At 33.1% G+C, this 20,999-nt stretch overlaps 3 protein-coding genes across 6 annotated transcripts in view; 1 reads left to right on the top strand and 2 right to left on the bottom strand.

The window, feature by feature from the left end:
* Window positions 1–2,000: 2,000 nt before the first annotated feature.
* LOC134695438 (ubiquitin-conjugating enzyme E2 G2) lies at window positions 2,001–14,070 on the bottom strand. The gene is made up of 5 exons (XM_063556688.1): window positions 13,856–14,070; window positions 6,174–6,255; window positions 5,447–5,565; window positions 4,482–4,622; window positions 2,001–3,636 (listed from the first exon to the last, which is right to left on the bottom strand). Exons 1-5 carry the CDS (start codon window positions 13,896–13,898, stop codon window positions 3,524–3,526), a joined length of 498 nt encoding a protein of 165 aa, XP_063412758.1. The 5' UTR covers window positions 13,899–14,070; the 3' UTR covers window positions 2,001–3,523.
* A 2-nt stretch (window positions 14,071–14,072) lies between these two features.
* The window catches only part of LOC134695436 (DNA topoisomerase 2-alpha-like), a 36,679-nt gene continuing 29,752 nt past the window's right edge, over window positions 14,073–20,999 (top strand). For 3 of the 4 annotated variants that reach the window (XM_063556687.1, XM_063556685.1, XM_063556684.1), the window contains exons 1-2: window positions 14,073–14,351; window positions 20,091–20,306. In XM_063556687.1, coding sequence (XP_063412757.1) covers window positions 14,325–14,351; window positions 20,091–20,306 — 243 coding nt within the window. In that variant the 5' untranslated portion in view covers window positions 14,073–14,324. Of the gene's footprint in view, window positions 14,352–14,427; window positions 14,604–20,090; window positions 20,307–20,999 lie in introns of those variants that run through there. The other variant, XM_063556686.1, reaches the window with a different exon arrangement.
* LOC134695264 (tigger transposable element-derived protein 1-like) lies at window positions 15,276–17,726 on the bottom strand. Its single transcript, XM_063556483.1, has 2 exons — window positions 17,712–17,726; window positions 15,276–17,111 (listed from the first exon to the last, which is right to left on the bottom strand). Exons 1-2 carry the CDS (start codon window positions 17,724–17,726, stop codon window positions 15,276–15,278), a joined length of 1,851 nt encoding a protein of 616 aa, XP_063412553.1.

The raw sequence follows: 20,999 nt of genomic DNA, 5'->3' as shown, positions 1-20,999 counted from the left end.
ACAACTTTTTGGAATTTTGGGTCCTCAATGCTCTTCAACTTTGTATTTGTTTGACTTTTTAACTATTTTGATCTGAGCGTCACTGATGAGTCTTATGTAGACGAAACGAGCGTCTGGCGTATAAAATTATAATCCTGGTACTTTTGATAACTATATTCATCTAAATTGATAATAATCTAATCTAGATCTAGAATTTTTCGAAAAACTAAGGATTTTCTAATTCCAGGAATAGATAACCTTAGCCGTGTTTGGCACAATTTTTTGGAATTTTGGGTTCTCAATGCTCTTCAATTTTGTACTTGTTTGGCTATATAACTATTTTGATCTTAGCGTCACTGATGAGTCTTTTGTAGACGAAACGCGCGTCTGGCGTATTAAATTATTATCCTGGTACCTTTGATAACTAGTAAATGTCCCAAAAACGCAAAAAAAGATGAAATTGGCATAATTTAATAAACAACTTCAATAAGGAATCAACTGACTAGTTAGGCTATGTTGACCCTAAATGTTTATGTTCTGTCGGTGATATTGTTTTAATATAACAGCCAAAAAGGGTTATAACTTTCAGTCATCAAATTTAGTCGAAAAGTGGAAACAGATATTTCTACTCAGTGCAACAAAACAACATTTTAATTCGTTCTTAGTGTCCACAATCAATAAAAGACTGGGTGCCACTGTTGTTAGTGCAACAGAGTGTCAGCTTTGAATCTGCTCCAAATTGTGAACTCTCATTAAATCTAGAGCTACGTCACAAATCATATAAAAGCCAATATTAATTAGGCCACAGTTAAAAATAATTTGGTTTGCCCAAACCCTACCCAAAGGTTGAGACAGTGGGTAGGTAGGTAGGCATTTTCTTTTTTTTTTTCAAAAAAAGAAATTGAAGTATCAGATGTTTATTAGTCTTCATGCCTATTTGATTAAAAAAAAACTTCTTCAAATCAGGACAATAAAAGAATTTGAGTAGGCAGCTTTTTTCTGGGTAGGTAGCGTTTGGGCAAAAAAACCTATTATTTATTATGGCCCTACTCAGATATATACATATGGAAACAGATACTTTCACATTCATCACTGTTCAACTTCCTGTTATAGTTCTACTGATATATATTCTAACATCCAATGTCTATGTATGAATATTTTTCTTTTTTCTCCAAAATTCAACATATCAGAGCACCATCAATTGGTTTCATGATCTATGTGAGCATGTTATTTGATGTGAATAAACTCATCATAGGTACCAGGATTGAAATTTTGTATTTGCGCCAGACTTCAGTTTCGTTCACAAATCACTCATCAGTGACGCTCTATGTAATCAAGTTAAAAAGGCCAAACAAAGTACAAAGTTGAAGAGCACTGAGGACCATAAATTCCTTAAACATTTTGCCAAATACAGCGAAGATGGTTCACATCCATTGTATTCAACATCCTGTTTACCGAAAACACTCAGAGAAGGTGTCACAGTTCCTATTGTTTCAAAAGCATTCACCAAAATAGGTTGATTTGTTGACATCTATAACATTGGATATTTGACTCAAGTGCAAAATTTTGTACTTTTTGGGCTCAAATAATGAAATTACTCATTATCCATTCATGTATGCCTTTTTGTGCTTATTTGTTAAATTTGTTTGTTTTTATAGTGGTTAAGATTATAACACAATGTCGACTGCTGTGTCCCTATTTTTGACATATTTACCTATTGTCTGTTTGTTTTGTTCATGCATTGTTGATAATATAATAGAATTTGCTGCAACTGTCATACAAGTGAGAGGTTTAGCTAGCTATAAAACCAGGTCCATTCCACCATTTTCTACATAAGAAAATGCCTGAACAAAATCAGGAAAATGACATTTGTTATCAGTTTGTTTAATGTTTATGAGCTTTGATTTTGTCTTGTTATTTAGGGACTTTCTTTTTTTTAACTTTCCTCAAAGTTCAAAATTTTTTGTGATTTTACTTTTGAATTCTTATATGAGGAATTATCAAACACAACAACAAGCAAATATAAATAATCTGTATTGCACAAAACTTTACATATAAATTATATAGATATGATCAACATAAAAATACTAAATCATAATTCTGATTCTATACACCTTAACATATTATATGTATTTTCATATAATATTTCAGTTATTTTAAATCTAAAAACTAGCTAACAGTATTTCAACAAATATTCAGTTTAAGCATGGTTTACTGTAACAGAGCAGACACCACTTTTGAGAGGAAACCTCAATTCAAACATTACTTTCTGTACTTCCTTTGACATATGATTATGCATCATATCATCTTCAAATTAAATGTTATTATTATAAGATTTAATATTCAGCAACCCAAATGATGACTTTTTTAACCAGATTCCGATCCATTTTATTTTTATTCTTTAACAAAGAAATCTATTTTTCCATGCAGAAAATTTAATCCTTCATTAGTCATACATTTTGCTGATGTGTGCAAGAAACTGTTGAAAATGAATATGAAATAACTCCTTGTCTCTAGTTAATGCATAAAGAGATACTTCAAGTTTCATGTGGCCAGAGTGATATGAATAATTGATTTTACCATTGGATAAATTGGGTTGCTTATTCTGCAATGTGTTCCCTCAGCTAACCACAGCTTATTAAACTGTAATGACATACTGTGGATTCATTTTTTTCATGGGTATCAATTTTCATGGATTGAGAAACTTGCTTTTTCATGGGACTTTAATTTCTTGGTTTTGCCAATTTCTGCATACAAAGCCTATAGAACAAGAATGTGTCCCAAGTTCACAGATGCCCCACTCGCACTATCATTTTCTATGTTCAATGGACCGTGAAATTGGGGTGAAAACTCTAATTTGGCATTAAAATTAGAAAGATCATATCATAGGGAACATATGTACCAAGTTTCAAGTTGATTGGACTTCAACTTCATCATAAACTACCTGGACCAAAAACTTTAACCTGAAGCGGGACAAACGAACGAACAGACGGACGAACGAACGAACGGACCCACAGATCAGAAAACATAATGCCCCTCTACTATTGTAGGTGGGGCATAAAAATTTGAATTCGTTGAACATTAGATTCCGTGGTTCACCTGTAATACCCATGACAATTGGTATCTAACGGATAAAAATCCACAGTAACTTAAATTAATATTCATGATAAATGCAATAGTTCAGCTTATTTCCTTTTTCAAATATACAACTAGCTACATCATTAACACATGAAAAAACATGTCTCCTCTTTGAGCATTAAATAATAATGTAATTTTCATATGATTAACATGTCAACAAATATTTTAATCTGATTGGTTCATTTGATTTACAGGTACACTTAGAAATAAAAAAGTATGGATTAAGAATTTTAAGTTATTGATGGTTAAACCTGGGTAAATGCATTAATTAATTTACAGAATATCCCTTTAGATTTTTATTCAGTTTTAGATGTCATGGGCCCAGTGTACACATCAATGACCCTGAAACAAACATAAAAATCAATAAAATATTTAAATTTTATAAACAGATGTAATAAAGAATGTACTATATTCCTAAAGATTTGCGAACAGTTTTTGCAGCAATTTCTTCAAATTTCATCCTATTTTCTCTCCACGTTTTTGCAGCATCAACATTAGCAGCACTTTCATCATTAGGCTCTGAAAACAAATTAGATATATATATACTGTTAAATATGTATATTTGGTGTGTCAGAACATTTTGTAGGTTATCTAGTGGATTGTCGGTAATTTCATACTCTGGTTAGTAGTACACTATTTAGAATGATTTTAATAAAACATTGGTGTATACTTTTGAAAAGATTCCCTAGAATACAAAAGATTTTGAAACGTTGAGTTTTAACTTGTGCATTATTGTCAAAGGTGCAAAAATCAAAATAATATCAGATATCTGCTTAAAATTAAAGAGAATATAAACCACAATGTGAAAAATAACAAATACACACAAAATCTAGAATATATATGGCATCGAGAGTAACTAAGGATGTGTAATGCACAGGGCAAATTAACTATTGCTGTGCTATCCACATGGCAAGTTAACTATTGATGTGCTATCCCCATGGTTAATTGAATCAGATCATGCGATGTACAGGGCAAGTTAACTATTGCTGTGCTATCCACATGGTAAATTGAATCAGATCATGCAATGAGCAGGGTTAGTTGACTCAAACCTAGGACAAGATAAGTAATTTTATAAAGACACAATATATACAGGACCTGTTGTTTAGTGGTTGTTGTTTTTTGATGTGGTTCATAAGTGTTTTTTGTTTTTTTTGTTTGTTTTATATAGATAAGTTTTTTAGTTTTCCTGTTGGAATGGTTTAACATGTGATCCAAGGCTCTGTGATGAAAGCCATACTTTAAGTTGACTTTTTTACAAAGAGTTACTTGGATGGAGAGTTGTCTCATTGGCACTCATACCACTTCTTCTTATATCTATATATTAAATCCTTAGTGATTGAATTTTAACCAAGAAATAATCCTACCTGCCAACATGCTGACAACAGATAATAATATTTTTTCCACACTCTGTACCGGACTCCATCGTTCAGCACTAGATTCGTATCCCATTGGATCATCTCCAGGAGCATGTAGTATAGAAATACAGACTCTGCCATCAGGATATACTGTGGAATAGATCAAAAGTTAAAACAGGATTTTATAGTCAGCAATCACAAATACAGCAAACATATGGGGATTCAGGTAAATATGGAATAAGGTTAGGGTTTCATTATGCTTTGGGTAATGATTAATGTTATTATTCTGGGTTCAGGTAAGGATTATGATTATGATTATATGATTAGGGTAAGTGTTAGGGTTTTGGTTAGGGTGCATCCCACCTGTTGTGTATTATAAAATGGTATGGTAACATTTTGTTTTTCCATCAAGCATGGTCAAACTGTTCCAATCATGTGACTGTTCAGTTGCAAACTTACAAACTACTTAAATCTACAAACATACATGTATCATGCCTATATAGCAAAGTTCAACCTATATGGTTTCTTAAAATTTTAAATTCATGAAAGTACATGTAACCATTATATTTATTTCATCCTATCGTCACCAATATTAGTATTTTACCTGTGCCACTTGTTTAAATCCAAAAATCATGAAGTGTGTTTGTTTTACAAATTTTTGGTCACTTCCTCCTGAAATCAATTAGCTTGGGAGATTTCTTGATTTTAAAAATCTTTTGAAAACTTGAAATGATATTTTTGCCAGCAAAATTATGACCCTGACCAAGGAATGGATTAATGTATTTTTTATTAATGATTTCTTAGTAGAGAAAGCCAGAAGGAAACCAGGGCCTAGTCATTTATGATTGGTGTCAGATGCAACTGCCACATGCTCACAACCTTAATGATACAGCAGATGAACTGCTGATACAACTCAGTCACCGCCGCTTTGTCCGACTATTTATCTATTGTACAATGTTGGATTAATTACTTACTGTTTGGATGAAATAATTCACAAGTAAACTTCATCTTTGGAGGATTGAGAGGATAATCTGGTGGGAAAGCTAGTCTGGCGGGAAACACTCCTCCCTCAAAACATGTATTTTCTGGTCCCCTGTTAGAAAATTATAAATTACACAATGATTTAACAGTAAACTGCATGACAATAGATCCATCACATCAGTTGCTGCCTTAAGTTTGGGGGGGGGGGGGATTTCCTTGTTTTCTTTTTGACTGTCAGACATCTAACTTTCAATGGACTTAAAGTTTCCAAAATGGTTGTCAGATGTCTGATCATTCATGGATTATTTAAAATTTTGATCTTCCACACAATAAAACATCATTAATTGAAAGTTGAAAACAAGATTTGTAACTAAAGATACCTTAATTAACCAACTATCAATCAGAATCTGCTTTATCTAGTTGTTTTTTGTTTTCAGCATACAAAATTCTAAAGAGGTTTATATGTGTGTGTTGTTGAGTTGCTGTCTCATTGATATATACTGGTTCCCTCCTTTTATTTATATCCTAAATAAGTTGTTTAATTTTTGCCCAAAGTAATTCATGTAATTGAAAGATATCAGAGACCATTTTTAAAATAGATTTGGTGTATTACTTTATGATTTAAGACTGCAAACATAAAAAAATACAAATTATTTCAAGCTTTGAGGAGTGCCTGAATATCTCTAGAAACATTTATGAAGTGAATATGTAAATACATACATAATAAGAGCTTCCCATTCAAAGAAATTCTCCTCATTGACAGGTCCTGCTATGATTCCTTCAGGTGGATTTAGTGTCAATTCTGAAAATAAACAACAACAAAAAACTCTCTCATTAATACATTTGATTTAGCTGATCATGAGACTACCCTAAATCATGATACACTTCATGTTATTGCCAAACAATTTGCATAGGACTCATCAACTTCCATGGTCTAGTGATTTGAGAAAAACAAACCAACTACATTCTGACATTTTATTTAGCCTACTTAAATTCATACAGCTGATTGAAAATCAAAGCCGTAAAAGCTGCTGTTACGAATTTGTAATAAAATAAAATTTCACTATTTTTGTTGCTAAACTTTTTTGGCTCAGAATAGTTTAAACTCTAGTCTGGGTACTTCAGATGTGTGTGTGAGAGGGTAAAAATTACCCTTCTGATGTACTGATATTTTAAACACCCTAAGAATCAAACTTGGGACCTTTAACACTGTAGCCATCGGTCTTAACCACTAGACCACAAACTCACATTTCTGAAAGAGTTTTTTTTGTGTAAATGCTATATAAATACTAAATAGGTGTAACCGGAGAGCATGAATTTCATTACAAAATTGCTTGTCTCCACCAGAACTTGAACCCTGGACCTCTGTTTTACAAGGAAGCGCGCTTAACCGACTGAGCTTAAGAAGTATTTCCATAACTCAACCGCTTACTGCTGACTAAGTACCTACTAAATGTTTTAAGGGAAGCAATCCTGTCACACTTCCCCCACCTCAAAAGTCATTATACTCTATAATGATGATATCTTCATCTTTTTAATATTTATACTTTTAACAGGTTGGGAACAAACCCCCTGTATGGTGATTATACCTGTATAGAGGGATAATCTTTCTATAGAGGGATACATTCCCTCTATAGAAGGGTATTTTTGTTTACACAGGATTTAAAGCAATTAGGGCAGAATGGCATTTACCAGTTATTGTAATGTATCTATTGTCCATCTCAATCAATACCGCTCACTTCAATTACTACCTGTGGGGAAGTTCTCACACCTGTTTTCCCAACTTTTTTTGGCCACCTTCTGGAGAAATGAATAAAAAGTGGACTGCAAAATTAATCCTGGTAAGTTTTTATTTTTGTAAAGCATGAAACGTATTCTAAATTTATTTATCTAGTAGGGCATGCTATGCCTTAAAATTTCTACAGATGCGCAGGTTTGTCTGTACTCAGAGTAAATTTTGAGATTAAAATACGGCCATTTTAGCCACATGAAGATTAAGGGAAGCAATACACCTTATCGCTATTTGCCCACCATTACTGGATATCACACATGTTCCCGTAAAAATTTTGACGTCACAATACAAAATATCAGACGCAACAATGGATAAGTGATTGTTCCGGTTCCGGCGAAGACAACAGAAGGGTTCTTTTTTGTGCCCCTAATTTTTTTTGAAAAATCTGCATCAATCCTGCATAAATTTGGTGACCAAATTAACATTTTCGCCATGAAAGCTTAAACACAACATTGACATATCTTTTTAACTAACATTTCATTCAGAAAAAACATAATGAGTAAAACAGCAACTCCAAAGACAGGCACCATGCCGACCTCAATTAACAACAAATCTTGTGCCCAATGTGAAGAAACATTTAAGAAAAATCAAAAATGTATGAACTGTAATATATGCCGATATTGGTTCTGCATAGAGTGTAGCCATGTTTCAGCAAAATTATATGAGTTACTGAAAACTGAGTCCACCCCTAATTTGCCATTTAACTGTGATGGATGTGTCCGCGTATTACCAAAACTAAATGAGTTAGGGTTACACATTGAGAGACAAAGGGTACTTTTTGAAGAACTTGATACAAAATTGAAAGTTGTTGAATCCAGCATGGATATGAAAATTGACAAAAGAGTAGAAAGAGCCTTTGAGTCGTTTAGGGACAGAGAAGAAAGAAAATGCAATTTAATAATTCATAATGTCCCAGAACCAGATAATAGTACTGATAATAAGAAAAGAGATGATGAAATTTCATTGAAAGATATATTGCACACTGTTCAGAGTGATGAAGTTGAAATTAAATCATTTATGAGATTGGGTAAACCAAATGAGAGTAAACCAAGACTGATGAAAGTAACTGTTGGTTCAGTTGTAGATAAGCATAAAGTTCTAGGTAACTCTAAATTGTTAAGAAGGAAAAACAGTGATGGGTATACTGTACATGAATGGAACAATATTTATATTACCCCTGACTTGACAAAAGAGGAGAGGGACATTAACACTGAGCTGAGAAAGGAGCTTGAGAGGCAGAAAAAAGCATCAAACAATGCAAACTTGGTAATTTTCCGGGGGAAAATCGTTGAAAGAAAAGACATTTCTGGTCAGTCTGCTAGTATGACAAATACAGCTAGTAGTCATGGTAGTGTTGAAAGTGGCGGTTCAGGTCAGACTGCCAATTTTCGACCATACTAGACTTTCTACAGAAAAGATCAAACAACATGTAAATACGTTAATTCCAGTTGGTTTTTGTTACAGTTCAAATGTTACAGTTAATTTTTTTGATAATGCAGAAAATGACAATGCAAGTACCTCTAATGTTGATTCAGCAAGTGAATCTAATGATATTATAAGTAATGATGGTAGTGTGATAAGTGATAGTACTTCCGAAAGTATGGACGATAACAGGCAAAATAATATTGATGATTTAGATCGAAATATTAACCCTTTAATCGTAAACAAAGTTAAGTGTATGTACACCAATGCTGATCAATTACGTAATAAAATTGATGAACTTGAAGCGCAAATACAGGTTGTGAAACCAGATTTTATTTTTATAACAGAAATTTTGCCAAAAGCAAATATTGATATAGATTGCATTTCTCCATTATTTAACATTGAAGGCTATACAGCTTATCCGAGTAAAAATACAGGAAGGGGAGTTATTATTTATGCAAAAAGTCATTTCTGTGTCTCACCAAATGAACATATGAATTCGCTTTATGATGATGCTTCATGGTGCAATTGGGTAAAAGACAATAAGACTGTGTTGATAGGCTCAGTATACAGAAGCCCATCAAATCAAAACTCATGTTTAAATATTATTGGACTTTTGAATGAAGCAGCTCGATTATTTAACAATATTTTAATAACGGGAGACTTTAATATGCGTGATATTGATTGGAACTTTTGGACTACACCTCACTCTGAGGACCATTATGAACATACTTTTATTGAAGCTTTACGAGACAATTTTCTATATCAACATATAGATAAACCTACAAGATTTAGGGAAAATCAGATGTGTAGAACTCTAGATTTAATTATTACAAAAGATGAAAGCAATATTGACAATATAAATATTGATGCTCCACTTGGACTAAGTGATCATGCTACCATAACATTTGACTTTTTGTACTCTTTCAATGAATATGAAACTGGTAAATCGAAATATAAATATTCTAAATGTGACTTTGAAAAATTTTCTGAAGACTTTAAAAATAGCAATTTTGATTGGGATAGTTCTTTTGAAGAAAGACATTTAAGCAAGATGTGGAAAATATTTTCTGAAAAATATAAAAAATGTGTAGAAACGTATGTACCAAAAACTTATCCTAAACCGGGTTGTCAACCTAAACCATTATGGGTGGAATCAGAAAAAATGAGGCAAAAGTGTGACGAGCATGGTCAAAAATAAACATATTTTTGGGGGTTCAGGATTTGTCTCACCACCTTCACCATATCATTTATTTTATGAAACTTAAGTGTCCAGACAAAGCATTAAGACATTGAGAATAATTTTAACTTTTAATAACTAACAAAATCAGTAATTTGAACAAATACAACTAAACATATACACATGATTTACATCAATTAAGAATACATTAAAAGCATAAACATATTTCCTATTAATGCCAGGTTGATTAAGGAACATTTGGATACCAAATTCTCTATACATTATCGCCATCAATTTGAAAAAAATCCTGTTTTAGCACTTTATGTATGGCAGATTATGAATGACCTGGTTATAAAAGTTTAAATACAGAAAAAAATTACTTAAGAATATTAACAAAAACACCTTTCCATTAAAGACGCAACTTTTGGTAACAATCAGCAAAAAAAAATATACCAATATAGGCTACACTTTTAAAGTAATCATCTTTTCAGAAAAGCATCCATTTCTGGGATTTTGTCACACTCCTGACATATTTGACACATATCATATATATCAAAAAATATATAATATGAATGCATTTATCACATGTTGGAAGAAAAGTATCAAAAACCAGAAGGCAATTCTATCGAAATTTCATGAAATTATTGAATATATAGAATATGTTCTCTTTTTTTTTTAATCAACATAAGGGTGGAATCAGATTATAAACCATCTTCATATACATGCATTCATCATAATAATGTTTACTCAACATGTAAATTATTAAAAAAAAAATCCTGTCACACAAAAAGCGTCACACTCCTGACAAATTTGACATGTTTTTTTAATAAAACTTTTGGCTGGTACAAGATATCTAAATGAAATTTGGCTGCAAGTTAGCTGGAATTGAACTTGTTGGTTTGACATTTAATTTACTTTCCTTAATATAATGGGGCAAACAATATGCCCCAATATGTTAAAATCTTCATTTTTTCTGATTCCACCCTTATGGATAACATTTGATTGTCTGAGCAATATAAAACGCAAACAAAAGGCCTGGTCAAGATACTTGGCTACTAGACGAACAGTAGATTTTGATTTTTACAAAGTTGCTAGAAACAGGGCTAACGAGAACGTTCGAAAAGCAAAAAAGGAATATGAGAAGTTAGTGGCATCAAAGGCTAAAACTGAGCCGAAACATTTTTGGACATATGTCAAAAGTAAAGTGAAATCAAAATCAGCAGTATCAAACCTTATGAAACCAAATGGGAACTTAACTACTTCCGACAAGGAAAAAGCGACTGTATTAAATGACTTTTTTACCAGTGTATTTACTGCTGAAAATCCAAATAATATACCTAATATTGAAGAGAGAAATTTTGAATCATCATTAGAACACTTTGTGATCAATCAAGACACAGTTGAAAAATATCTACTTTTATTAAATGGAAGCAAGTCTATGGGTCCAGATAATATTCATCCGTTAATAGTAAAGAGCATGGCAAATACATTTTCAAAACCTTTGACTTTGATATTTCAAAAGACCATTGACACTGGAAAAATTCCAAAAGAATGGAAAGATGCTAGAGTTACCCCACTTTTTAAGAATAAAGGTAGTAAACTGGATGCAGGAAATTACAGACCGGTCAGTCTAACTTCAATTGTTTGCAAAACTTTGGAAAAGGTTATACGGAAAGAAATAATTAATCATTTAATAACAAATAATTTGTTATCAGACTCACAGTTTGGCTTTCGCTCTGGAAGATCATGTATATTACAATTACTTGATGTCATGGAAGACTGGTCATTATATATGGATAATAATATATCCTGGGACACATTATATCTTGATTTTGCCAAAGCTTTTGATAAAGTGCCACATAAAAGATTATTAAAGAAACTGTATTCATACGGTATTCATGGATCTATATTAGAATGGATAACTGACTTTTTAACTGAACGTCGACAACAAGTTGCGGTGAAAGGGGAAAAATCTGAATGGCAAAATGTAATAAGTGGAGTGCCCCAAGGCAGTGTACTAGGACCTGTTCTTTTTATTATATTCATAAATGATTTACCAGATGTTGTGAAGTCTATAGTAAAAATTTTCGCAGACGATACAAAAATTTATGCACCTACTTCTAAATCTGATGTCTTACAGAATGATCTAGATGCACTCTACAATTGGTCCAAGTTATGGGACATGAAATTTAATGTGAACAAATGTAAACAAATCCACTATGGAAGAAATAATCCTGAAAATGTTTATACAATGAACAATATTGATATTACTAAAGATGAACAAGAAAAGGATCTTGGAATTATTTTTCAAAATGATCTTAAATTTTCGCAACATATATCAAGTAAAATAAATAAAGCCAATAGTATACTTGGGCTGATTAACAGAACTTTTAACTCTAAAGATCAATATACATTTTTAAGACTATACGTTGCGTTGGTACGACCACATGCAGTCAGGGGTACTACTTGTACAAGTGTATTTTATTTACTTGAAGAAGTAAAAATAAATATACACATATAAGTAAATTTGTACGATACTTATACAAGTGAATTTTATTTACTTGTATAGGTAAAAAAAAATATTGGCTGAGTTATGTCCCTTAGACATTCAGATTTTTTTACTTGTAGAAGTAAAAAAGTCATCCTATCTTCTTTTATTGAAATCTTTGGATTTCTTTGCTCTAATAGAATTTTAAATTATCTGCTCTTTGCAGATGTCTTTACTAATCATTTCAGTGCAATTTCATGGACAATGAAAATCCCATTTGTCTGTTATCTTCAGAACACTGCTCATTTACAAGCCCCCAAGGAGCAATTTTTGAAGGCCTTGTGCAAATACTTAAGATCTTTGCGCAATCAGTTTCTTTGTTGAACTAATGAGATGAAACATTGAACTTTAATTAAAAAATTTGAGCAAACCTGGGAAAAATCATTAAAGGCATGATTTTACATCTCAAAACTTGAGGATTTTTGTTGGATTGTAAGAAAAATTTACTTCTACAAGTAAATTTTTGAGAAAATGAAGGGGAGATTATTTAAACATTATTTATTTACTTATATATGTATATTTTTTTTTACTTCTTCAAGTAAATAAAATACATTTGTACAAGTAGAGCCCCTGACTGACATGTGGAATATGGAAATACAATATGGTATCCGCATTTAAAGAAAGATATTAATGCTGTAGAAAAAGTGCAGATGAGAGCAACTAAATTAATTCCTGATATACGACATTTAAGCTATGAAGACAGATTACCCTCCCTAACTCACAGAAGGCGAAGAGGTGATATGATACAAGCGTTCAAAATATTAAAAGGAATCGAAGATATATCTTATGAAAGATTTTTTACTGTCATCAGTACTAATACCCGTGGGCATAATTGGAAATTAGCAAAACCTAGATGTAACACTTCTTTTCGATTAAGACATTTCTCACAACGTATTATTAATGATTGGAATAACCTACCAGTTGAAGTTATTTCATCTAAAACTGTGGAAGCCTTTAAAATTAGTATAGACCGTCATTGGGAGTCAGTCATGTATCAGTTAGGAAATTGATGAGGACACAAATAGTTTTATATATAACTTTTAATTGTGTGAAATAATGCACCAAATCATGCAGGATTGATGATTGTATCAGTTTTTGAAAGTGTACCAAAATATGGTGGGCTAAAAAGGATAGGATCCTTCCATATGAGCCCCACAACGATCTTACAGGTATGTATGCATCAAAAGTTCAAGAGGCTGGGTCAGGCGGGATTAGCAATAAGGTGTATCCCGCCGTCACATAGGTCAACTAAGTCAATTTGTTTTTATTAACCCTTAGAACAATAAGAAATGTTGAGGCCGAATCGACTATGTCTGAAACAACTGTGGCCGAATCGACTAGGGCCAAACTGGTTGTGTGGCCGAAATATCTCGAAAACTTTTATGCATACCGACACCCGAACAACATTCAACAAGCTCTATTGACATAATGAGATATTCATAACCATATATGAAACTAACGCTTGTATTCTGCCATCAACCTTCTTAAGGCTGATCCTGCCATTTTGCATTATCAGTTATGATCAGACTTTTTTCTACTCATGGAATCGTGTTGTGATTCTTTTACGTGGAAGATAAAAACAGTGTTCGACAGAACGACGAAATAAAATAGATATTCATTGGTTAAAGTTTAAATTACATTGAATGGCGACCAATCAAATGGACTGTTTCGTTTTTAGCAAACAATGGACATTTAACAGAAACCCGTTGAAAATATTTAACGATTCCTACAAGAATTAATATATTCTAGCAAACATGACGTCTGGTTGTTAATTTTGGAAATATTTTTAAATTAAAACAAATAAGACGGATTGCTGATTGGTGTCTTGTGACAAATAAAAAAATAGGGGCGACCGAAAACCTCTTGGATTTTGCGGATCGTTTATGTTAATTAGATTTTTTCATCTTATGTGCTTGAAGCAAGGCAACAATGGCACAGGCAAGCCTTGAATGGGTTGTAAGTACTTATGTTCCGATTAATTATTGACGGTTTCTAATCCAGGTTAAAATGACTACTGAAGGGTCTGTGTTTATTTCTTTATCTTGAGGTCATGAACTTCTAGACCGGTCATGTGATTGATCCATGTGATTTGATTGGTTGTTTTTAGCGCACTAGATTTAAACGGAAAAGTAACATCACATTCAGCTGTTCAGCGGAGTGAGCTTTTAGATACATCTAAGCCTTGCAATGGCTACAAGTCCTTTGAGGGTAAATGTATACCAGTCATGTCATACTGTTTCTGTTTTCAGATACATTTTACAGTCATCTTTCATGCATGCAAGTTATAGAACTTTGAAATATTTCTACCAAAAAAAGGGGGAGGGTTTTATGAATGTAAATCAAAAAATACAGAATACAGTAAATCATAAAATGAGGAATATTATATGAAGTCACATACAACTATCATCAGGTTGCAATATGGTAGGTGGTGATTTCCAGGGGGCAGACTGATTCTTTACAGTTGGAAATTAAGTTTTCCTTCAATTTTTATTTTAAACTATCCTCCACTCCCCAAAGTTCGTCCACCTAACGAATATCGCGGTACCATTTCAGATACGTTTCCCGTATATTCCCGATAATTTGCAGTAATAAAGATTCAATAAAATTCTAATCTTTGGCATGAAAAAGAATCAACAGAAGACCGTAGTATAACGGAAATGGAAAAGTGAACACTTACTTGAAATCAATGCCTGTTCTACTTTCGTCCACCGGATGTACAACCTTGTTACGTCACACAGGTTCGGCTAAACACATTGCATTTCGCATTTTTTGTTCAAAGTTAATTTAAAAGGGTAAGTATTGAAAAAAATCAACAAAAATAAATAATTAACAATAAAATTTTCAACAAGTAACAATAACAAGAAAATTTGGCAAAATTGTCTATTCCATGTCCTTGCAATGCATGCAGTAAAACTTGGTATTTCTCCTCGCAGCCCTCAATTCTGTACAATATTTCAGATGTGTCCAGTGCTTGCACCTATAATTGTCACACTGCACCCATTTGGTAAGTTCAACACCAACCCCAAGTCTAATTTGATTGGGGGTAAACTGTTTACACACACAGCATAATTCGACTTCTGGAATGTCTTCATCGTCTGTATCGCTGAAGTCCATGGAATCATCAATGTATATGTGACTAGGTCCTGGTTTTGGAGACTTGTGACTAGGTCCTGGTTTATTAATTATGTTGCTAGGTCGAAGTTTAGTGTGGCTAGGTCCTGATGTAAGTGATGAAGCAGAAGTGGACGTATTCTTTTTATTTTGTTTTCCAGTTTTCTTACAACTCTGGTTGCTTGGTTTATTTTTTCCTTGGTTTTCAACGTGCTGTTTAACCTTTTCTGCTACCTCACTTTCAGTTATTGGCATACCAGAGACAATCTTTCCAAGTGTTTTTCTTTCTTTCTTGTCATTTTCGGACTTCATTTTTTTTAGTTTGTTTATTCGTTCCGCAAAGAAGTGTGGTACATCAGTATCATGGTCTTGCATATCTTCAACAACATCAGTCACAGTTACAGTCACAGCACTTTCAACAGCTTCTGTTACTTCTCTATTCATATCGACTAATATGACTTCTTGCATTTGGATCTCATCTGTTTTTGGTTCATCTGTAGTTTCTGTAGTTTCTGTAGTTTCTTTACATTCCTCATTTCTTGTAAATACCTCTGATGGTTTCAGTTGATCTTGGTTGATGACAGTCTTATCCAAGGGGTATATTCCAGTCTTTCTAAATGCTGACTGAAGGTTTTCTGGGCACAGTGCTTTCTGGTATGCTTTGCAGACTAGTTCACATATATTATATTTGGTTATTACTGAGGAGTTTTTACGTATGGTTTTGTGACATTCATTATCGTAAATACGCTGCAACGGCCCATAACATCCAACATCCAAAGGTTGTAAAATATGTGAGGTATGAGCTGGTAAGACGTGAATGATGATGTGATGTTCCTGTGCCCATTCAATTATATCAACTGCTACATGTGATTTATGTCCGTCGAGGAGAAGAAGTACGTTGTCATTGTTTCTACCAGGTATGTATTTAAGAAAATGATCTGTTAAATATTGTCTGAATATGTTGGTATTGGACCATCCTGAGTCTGATACTGCACCAACAGCACCAGGTGTTGCACCTTTCATTAATTCATTATTCAATCTTTTCCCTTCAAATACAAAATATGGAGGAACAGCAAATCCTGAGGCACTGCCACATCCAAGTATGGTGGTAGTACTAGACCTTCCAGATGTTACTGATGATGTGGTACATTCAATTCCAGATACAACATTAGGTGGTTTGTGATTCAGTGTTATACCCTTCTCATCAACATTAAATATGAGATGTGGTTTATCTTGAAGATTGTATTTTAGGACGACTTCCGTTAAGCTTGCAAAGTATTTTTCAACATTAGCAACAGAACCACATTTTGCACGAAGAATCTCCAAACTTCTAGGTTTAACAACTCTAAGTTCTGGCCATCTTTTTATGAAACCCTCAAACCATCTCAAGGTAAATTCTTCACTCCTTGGTTTTATTTTGATTGTGTGGGCAAAATCAGTAGCTAGATCTGTAACTTCTTGTCTAGTGTACCCATATCCATATGAAGCCATGGACTTCACATGTTCCACAATGCGTGCCTCCTCTTCAAGCGAAAAGACAGGTGCCCTTCCAGTGGTGACACAATCTGGACTTATTTTGCCAGTGATTCTATCAGAGCTGCTTTTCTTTGTGACATTTCATTATTCTTTACTGATATGTATGCATTTGTCAAAGCCGTGGGACTGTACAACCTGTACTTTTTATCATGTCTGAGGAAGGTAGGTTTAGCCTGAAATGTAATGAGATTTCTTTTGTTTATTGCTGTATTTTTTGTTTTAACATTGTGTATGTGTGTATATCTATTTCTTTGTATGTAAAGTGTAAATTCTCAGCTAGATTTTAAGCCCTCTATTGTAAATATTGGTCTGGAATTAACAAAGCCTTAGCTTTTTGAGCAACCATGATGCTGTGGGAAAAATCACATTCAGCAATAGAAGCCATTTTATAGCGATAATTCATCATTTTTCCAGAATTTTTCATAATCTGTGAAAAAAATTCATTAAAATTTCCATATTTGTGAGATACGATTTTTACGTATGCTTGGCCTGACATACTTTTATAGGTCACCAGTCTTGATCACTGGAATGTAAACAAATCGGCAACTCAGTTTAGAAGGGATTTCCCCTGTGTTTTACTATTAAAAAATCCATTTAAAGATAGATAGAAAAGGGAATTAGTAAAAATGGCGGTTTTGACAAAGATTTTTTTATTTTATGATTATTTACCTGTTTCAATCTCATGTTTTGGTTTCACTTTTCCACATTGTTCTTTACTATATATAGAACGCTGATCAGCTGGTAAGTGACGTCACGGGTCTTCCGCATGCGCGATAAATGAAAACAATGATGGTGGACGAACTTGCGGGGTTGAAGGATAGATGATAGTTTATCGTTTCAAAAGAATCTCTGTATAATTTACATCAGACTTAAGAGGACTTTTTTCTCAACATTAAAAGGGTTACCAATTGTACAAAAGACTTTTTTGTTCTACAAACTTGACAGTCATTGTTTACATGATTGTCGGATTGAACTGTGTCTACCAGTGTAACTCATTCTTGAAAAACACATAAAGGTTAACGTAACCAACAAAAAGAGGATACTAGCCAAAAAGTTGTCATACTCCTAAAAAACCTTCAAGGGGGCCTTCAATTACATTTCAATGTTGTTTTTTGGCTTCTTCATACATTTATAAACTAAGTTATTGTAAAATGGACTGATTTGTTTAAATTTATGGACAAAATTGCTCTTTCAAAATTTCAATTTGGGAGCCCCCATGGGGGAAATCCCCCGCAAATAGTGACAGTTGGCAGGTATGAAACTAGCTATACATATATGTCCATGCAAGTCCTTAAAGGACTAGTCAAGGATCTTTGAAGACTTTAGGGTTGCTAATGTAGGCAGTTATTGGCAATATTGAATGAATTGACTGATGTGATGCTAAGATATGAAGATAAGAACAGAGGTCTGGTAATATGGTTCACAACTTCACTTTAATTATTTTCAGGGCACACCCCTGATCAACAAAAGTTGGGTGCCTCTATTTTTTAAACCACTGCACAAATGAACTTGTAACGACTTTTTCACGTCACAATCATTTATATCCTTGAAAATACGTTTAAATATCTATTTGGTCTCAATTTCTTTAATATTGGATAGTAGGAACTGCATCTATACTTAATGTGACGATTCTAATGACTGTAGACTGTAGATCACGTTTAGTTTCAATTTTTAAAAGAAATGAAATGAAAACAGGAAGTGACAATTGAATAATAATTTCAGAATAAAACCGGATTCATCTATGAACTTTTACGCATGCGCAATACATAGAACAGGAAGCACCTGTTTGCAAGTGAAAATAATTACGTTTTGAATAAAGTTCATTCTTTTTAATCAAAGTTGTCGAAAGTTTTTGATGAATATTTACATAAAGTATGACGAAAATACGTTAAAATGACAAAATTACGACAAGCAAACTGTAAATTATGATCGTAAGGGAAATATTGAAATTAAAATAAATTTGAAATGTCCGGGAAGATTATCAATTTTGTTCAAATGACGAAAATACGACATAATTGTGAGAAATTATTAAAATGAAATGCTGACTGACTGATTTAAACTTATTATGATGGTCATTTATGAGGTTTTATAATAATAATTAAGGGATTGGTGACCCATCTGATTGGCGATAGGCGGATTACTTGTCATCACAGCTTTAAACACCTTTGGTAAATGTTAATTACCTGAGGGTCATAAACTTGTCAGAAACATAAAGATAGGTAGAATTCTAGTATTTTGATGTGTAAATATTTTTACACTTTCCAAATTTAAGTGACGAAATTAAAATGAAATTTTTTCGTCATTTGAAAACCTTTTCGTAAAATACGAAAGTGACGAGCGCTAGCAAAATCACTGCTTAAAATCATTTAATCCTGATGTCCTGAATTTAATGAAATTTAAATCCTGACAATCCGAAATCCCAAGTATAAAAGCACTGGATCTGACCTCCAGTAAAAGGTACTACCCCCTCTTTGATGAACAGGGTTCTCATTTAAGTAATTAGGAAGGACTTAATTTTTAGCCATGGGGTCCAGAAATTTAATTCTTATAAATATAGAAATTATTATTAGTCTTTATGCCAAAGAAGAGCAAGGCAATCACGTAATTTATTTTATAGTTTGCTAAAAAAATGTTGCTACATGTATGTTTGCAAAATTTACCATTTTGATACATCTCTCTTAGGACCAGTCTGCACAGAAAACTTTTTCATCTACTTGTCTGGAAACTAAATATCAAAATTTTTCCCTTTAAGTATAAGACTATATATATGCATTAGCAAAGACTATTAAAGTACGCTTACTAAGTACATGTATTTACTTTTTGTGTTCTCTGCAACATTTATGCTACAAAAAGAGACATAGCTATGCTATTCAGCCTGTTATTGTTAACATGATTCAGAATAATAATTTTACAAAAACTCGCAACCTGCATATACATGTATGATTGATACATGTAAAAAAAATGTACCAAAACTATAGAGTTTAGGTTGGAAACTCTCAAAGATTATATTTTCTGACTTTTATCATTCTTGTAAATTTTATGTTTCAGACTTTGTTTGACAATATGAATTCTAAAGCTGATAAAAAGAAAATGGTTGAATCTGAGAACATGGATGAAGTTCATTTGCCTGGTGGTGGAGATGCAGGCTCTAAAGCATCAAAGAAAAGATTGTCTGTTGAAAGAATTTACCAGAAAAAATCCCAGCTGGAGCATATATTACTTAGACCTGATTCATACATTGGTTCAGTGGAAACTTTAACACAGGTTTGTCTTTTTAATGATCAGGCAAACAAAAATATCTGTCTGATTCCTGTTTCCCTGACCGACCCTGACTCAAAACCCCAGACCCTAGATTTTTTTATTCAAATCCGGGGGAAAAAAAATTTCCGGTTCGGAAAAGTCGTTTCCAGTCTGATCCAGATCTGTATCTTACTATGCCCAAACAATCAAATGACTGCTCCCAGCACAAATGTGCTACAATTAAGGTTTCAAAAATGTCTGCAGAGAGGATAATTCAATTAAAGCTTCTTTAAAGAGAATAAATCATTTTTGGGTTCAGGACCCTAACCGAACATGACATTAAACCTACTGCAAATCTGACAGGGAGTGCAAAAAAAAATCCTGACCTACCGACCCTGATTTTTTTGCCTTTGCAGCAGAAAACAGACATCTATTTTTTTTTGGGCCTCATGGGTATGTCTCCTCAGGAAGAAGAACATTAGGATACAAGATAACATATGAACTGTGTCGGATACCAAAAGAACCTTTTATATGCAAGAATAAAATTGAGAATGGAAATGGGGAATGTGTCAAAGAGACAACAACCCGACCAAATAAAAAAACAACAGCAGAAGGTCACCAACAGGTCTTCAATGTAGGGAGAAATTCCCACACCCGGAGGCGTCCTTCAGCTGGCCCCTAAACAAATATATACTAGTTCAGTGATAATGAACGCCA

The sequence above is a fragment of the Mytilus trossulus genome, chromosome 13 (assembly GCF_036588685.1).
Source record: "Mytilus trossulus isolate FHL-02 chromosome 13, PNRI_Mtr1.1.1.hap1, whole genome shotgun sequence".
NCBI classification, from domain to species: domain Eukaryota; kingdom Metazoa; phylum Mollusca; class Bivalvia; order Mytilida; family Mytilidae; genus Mytilus; species Mytilus trossulus.
The sequence above is the reverse complement of the archived record's forward strand: the minus strand, read 5'-3'. Positions and strand labels throughout refer to the sequence as shown.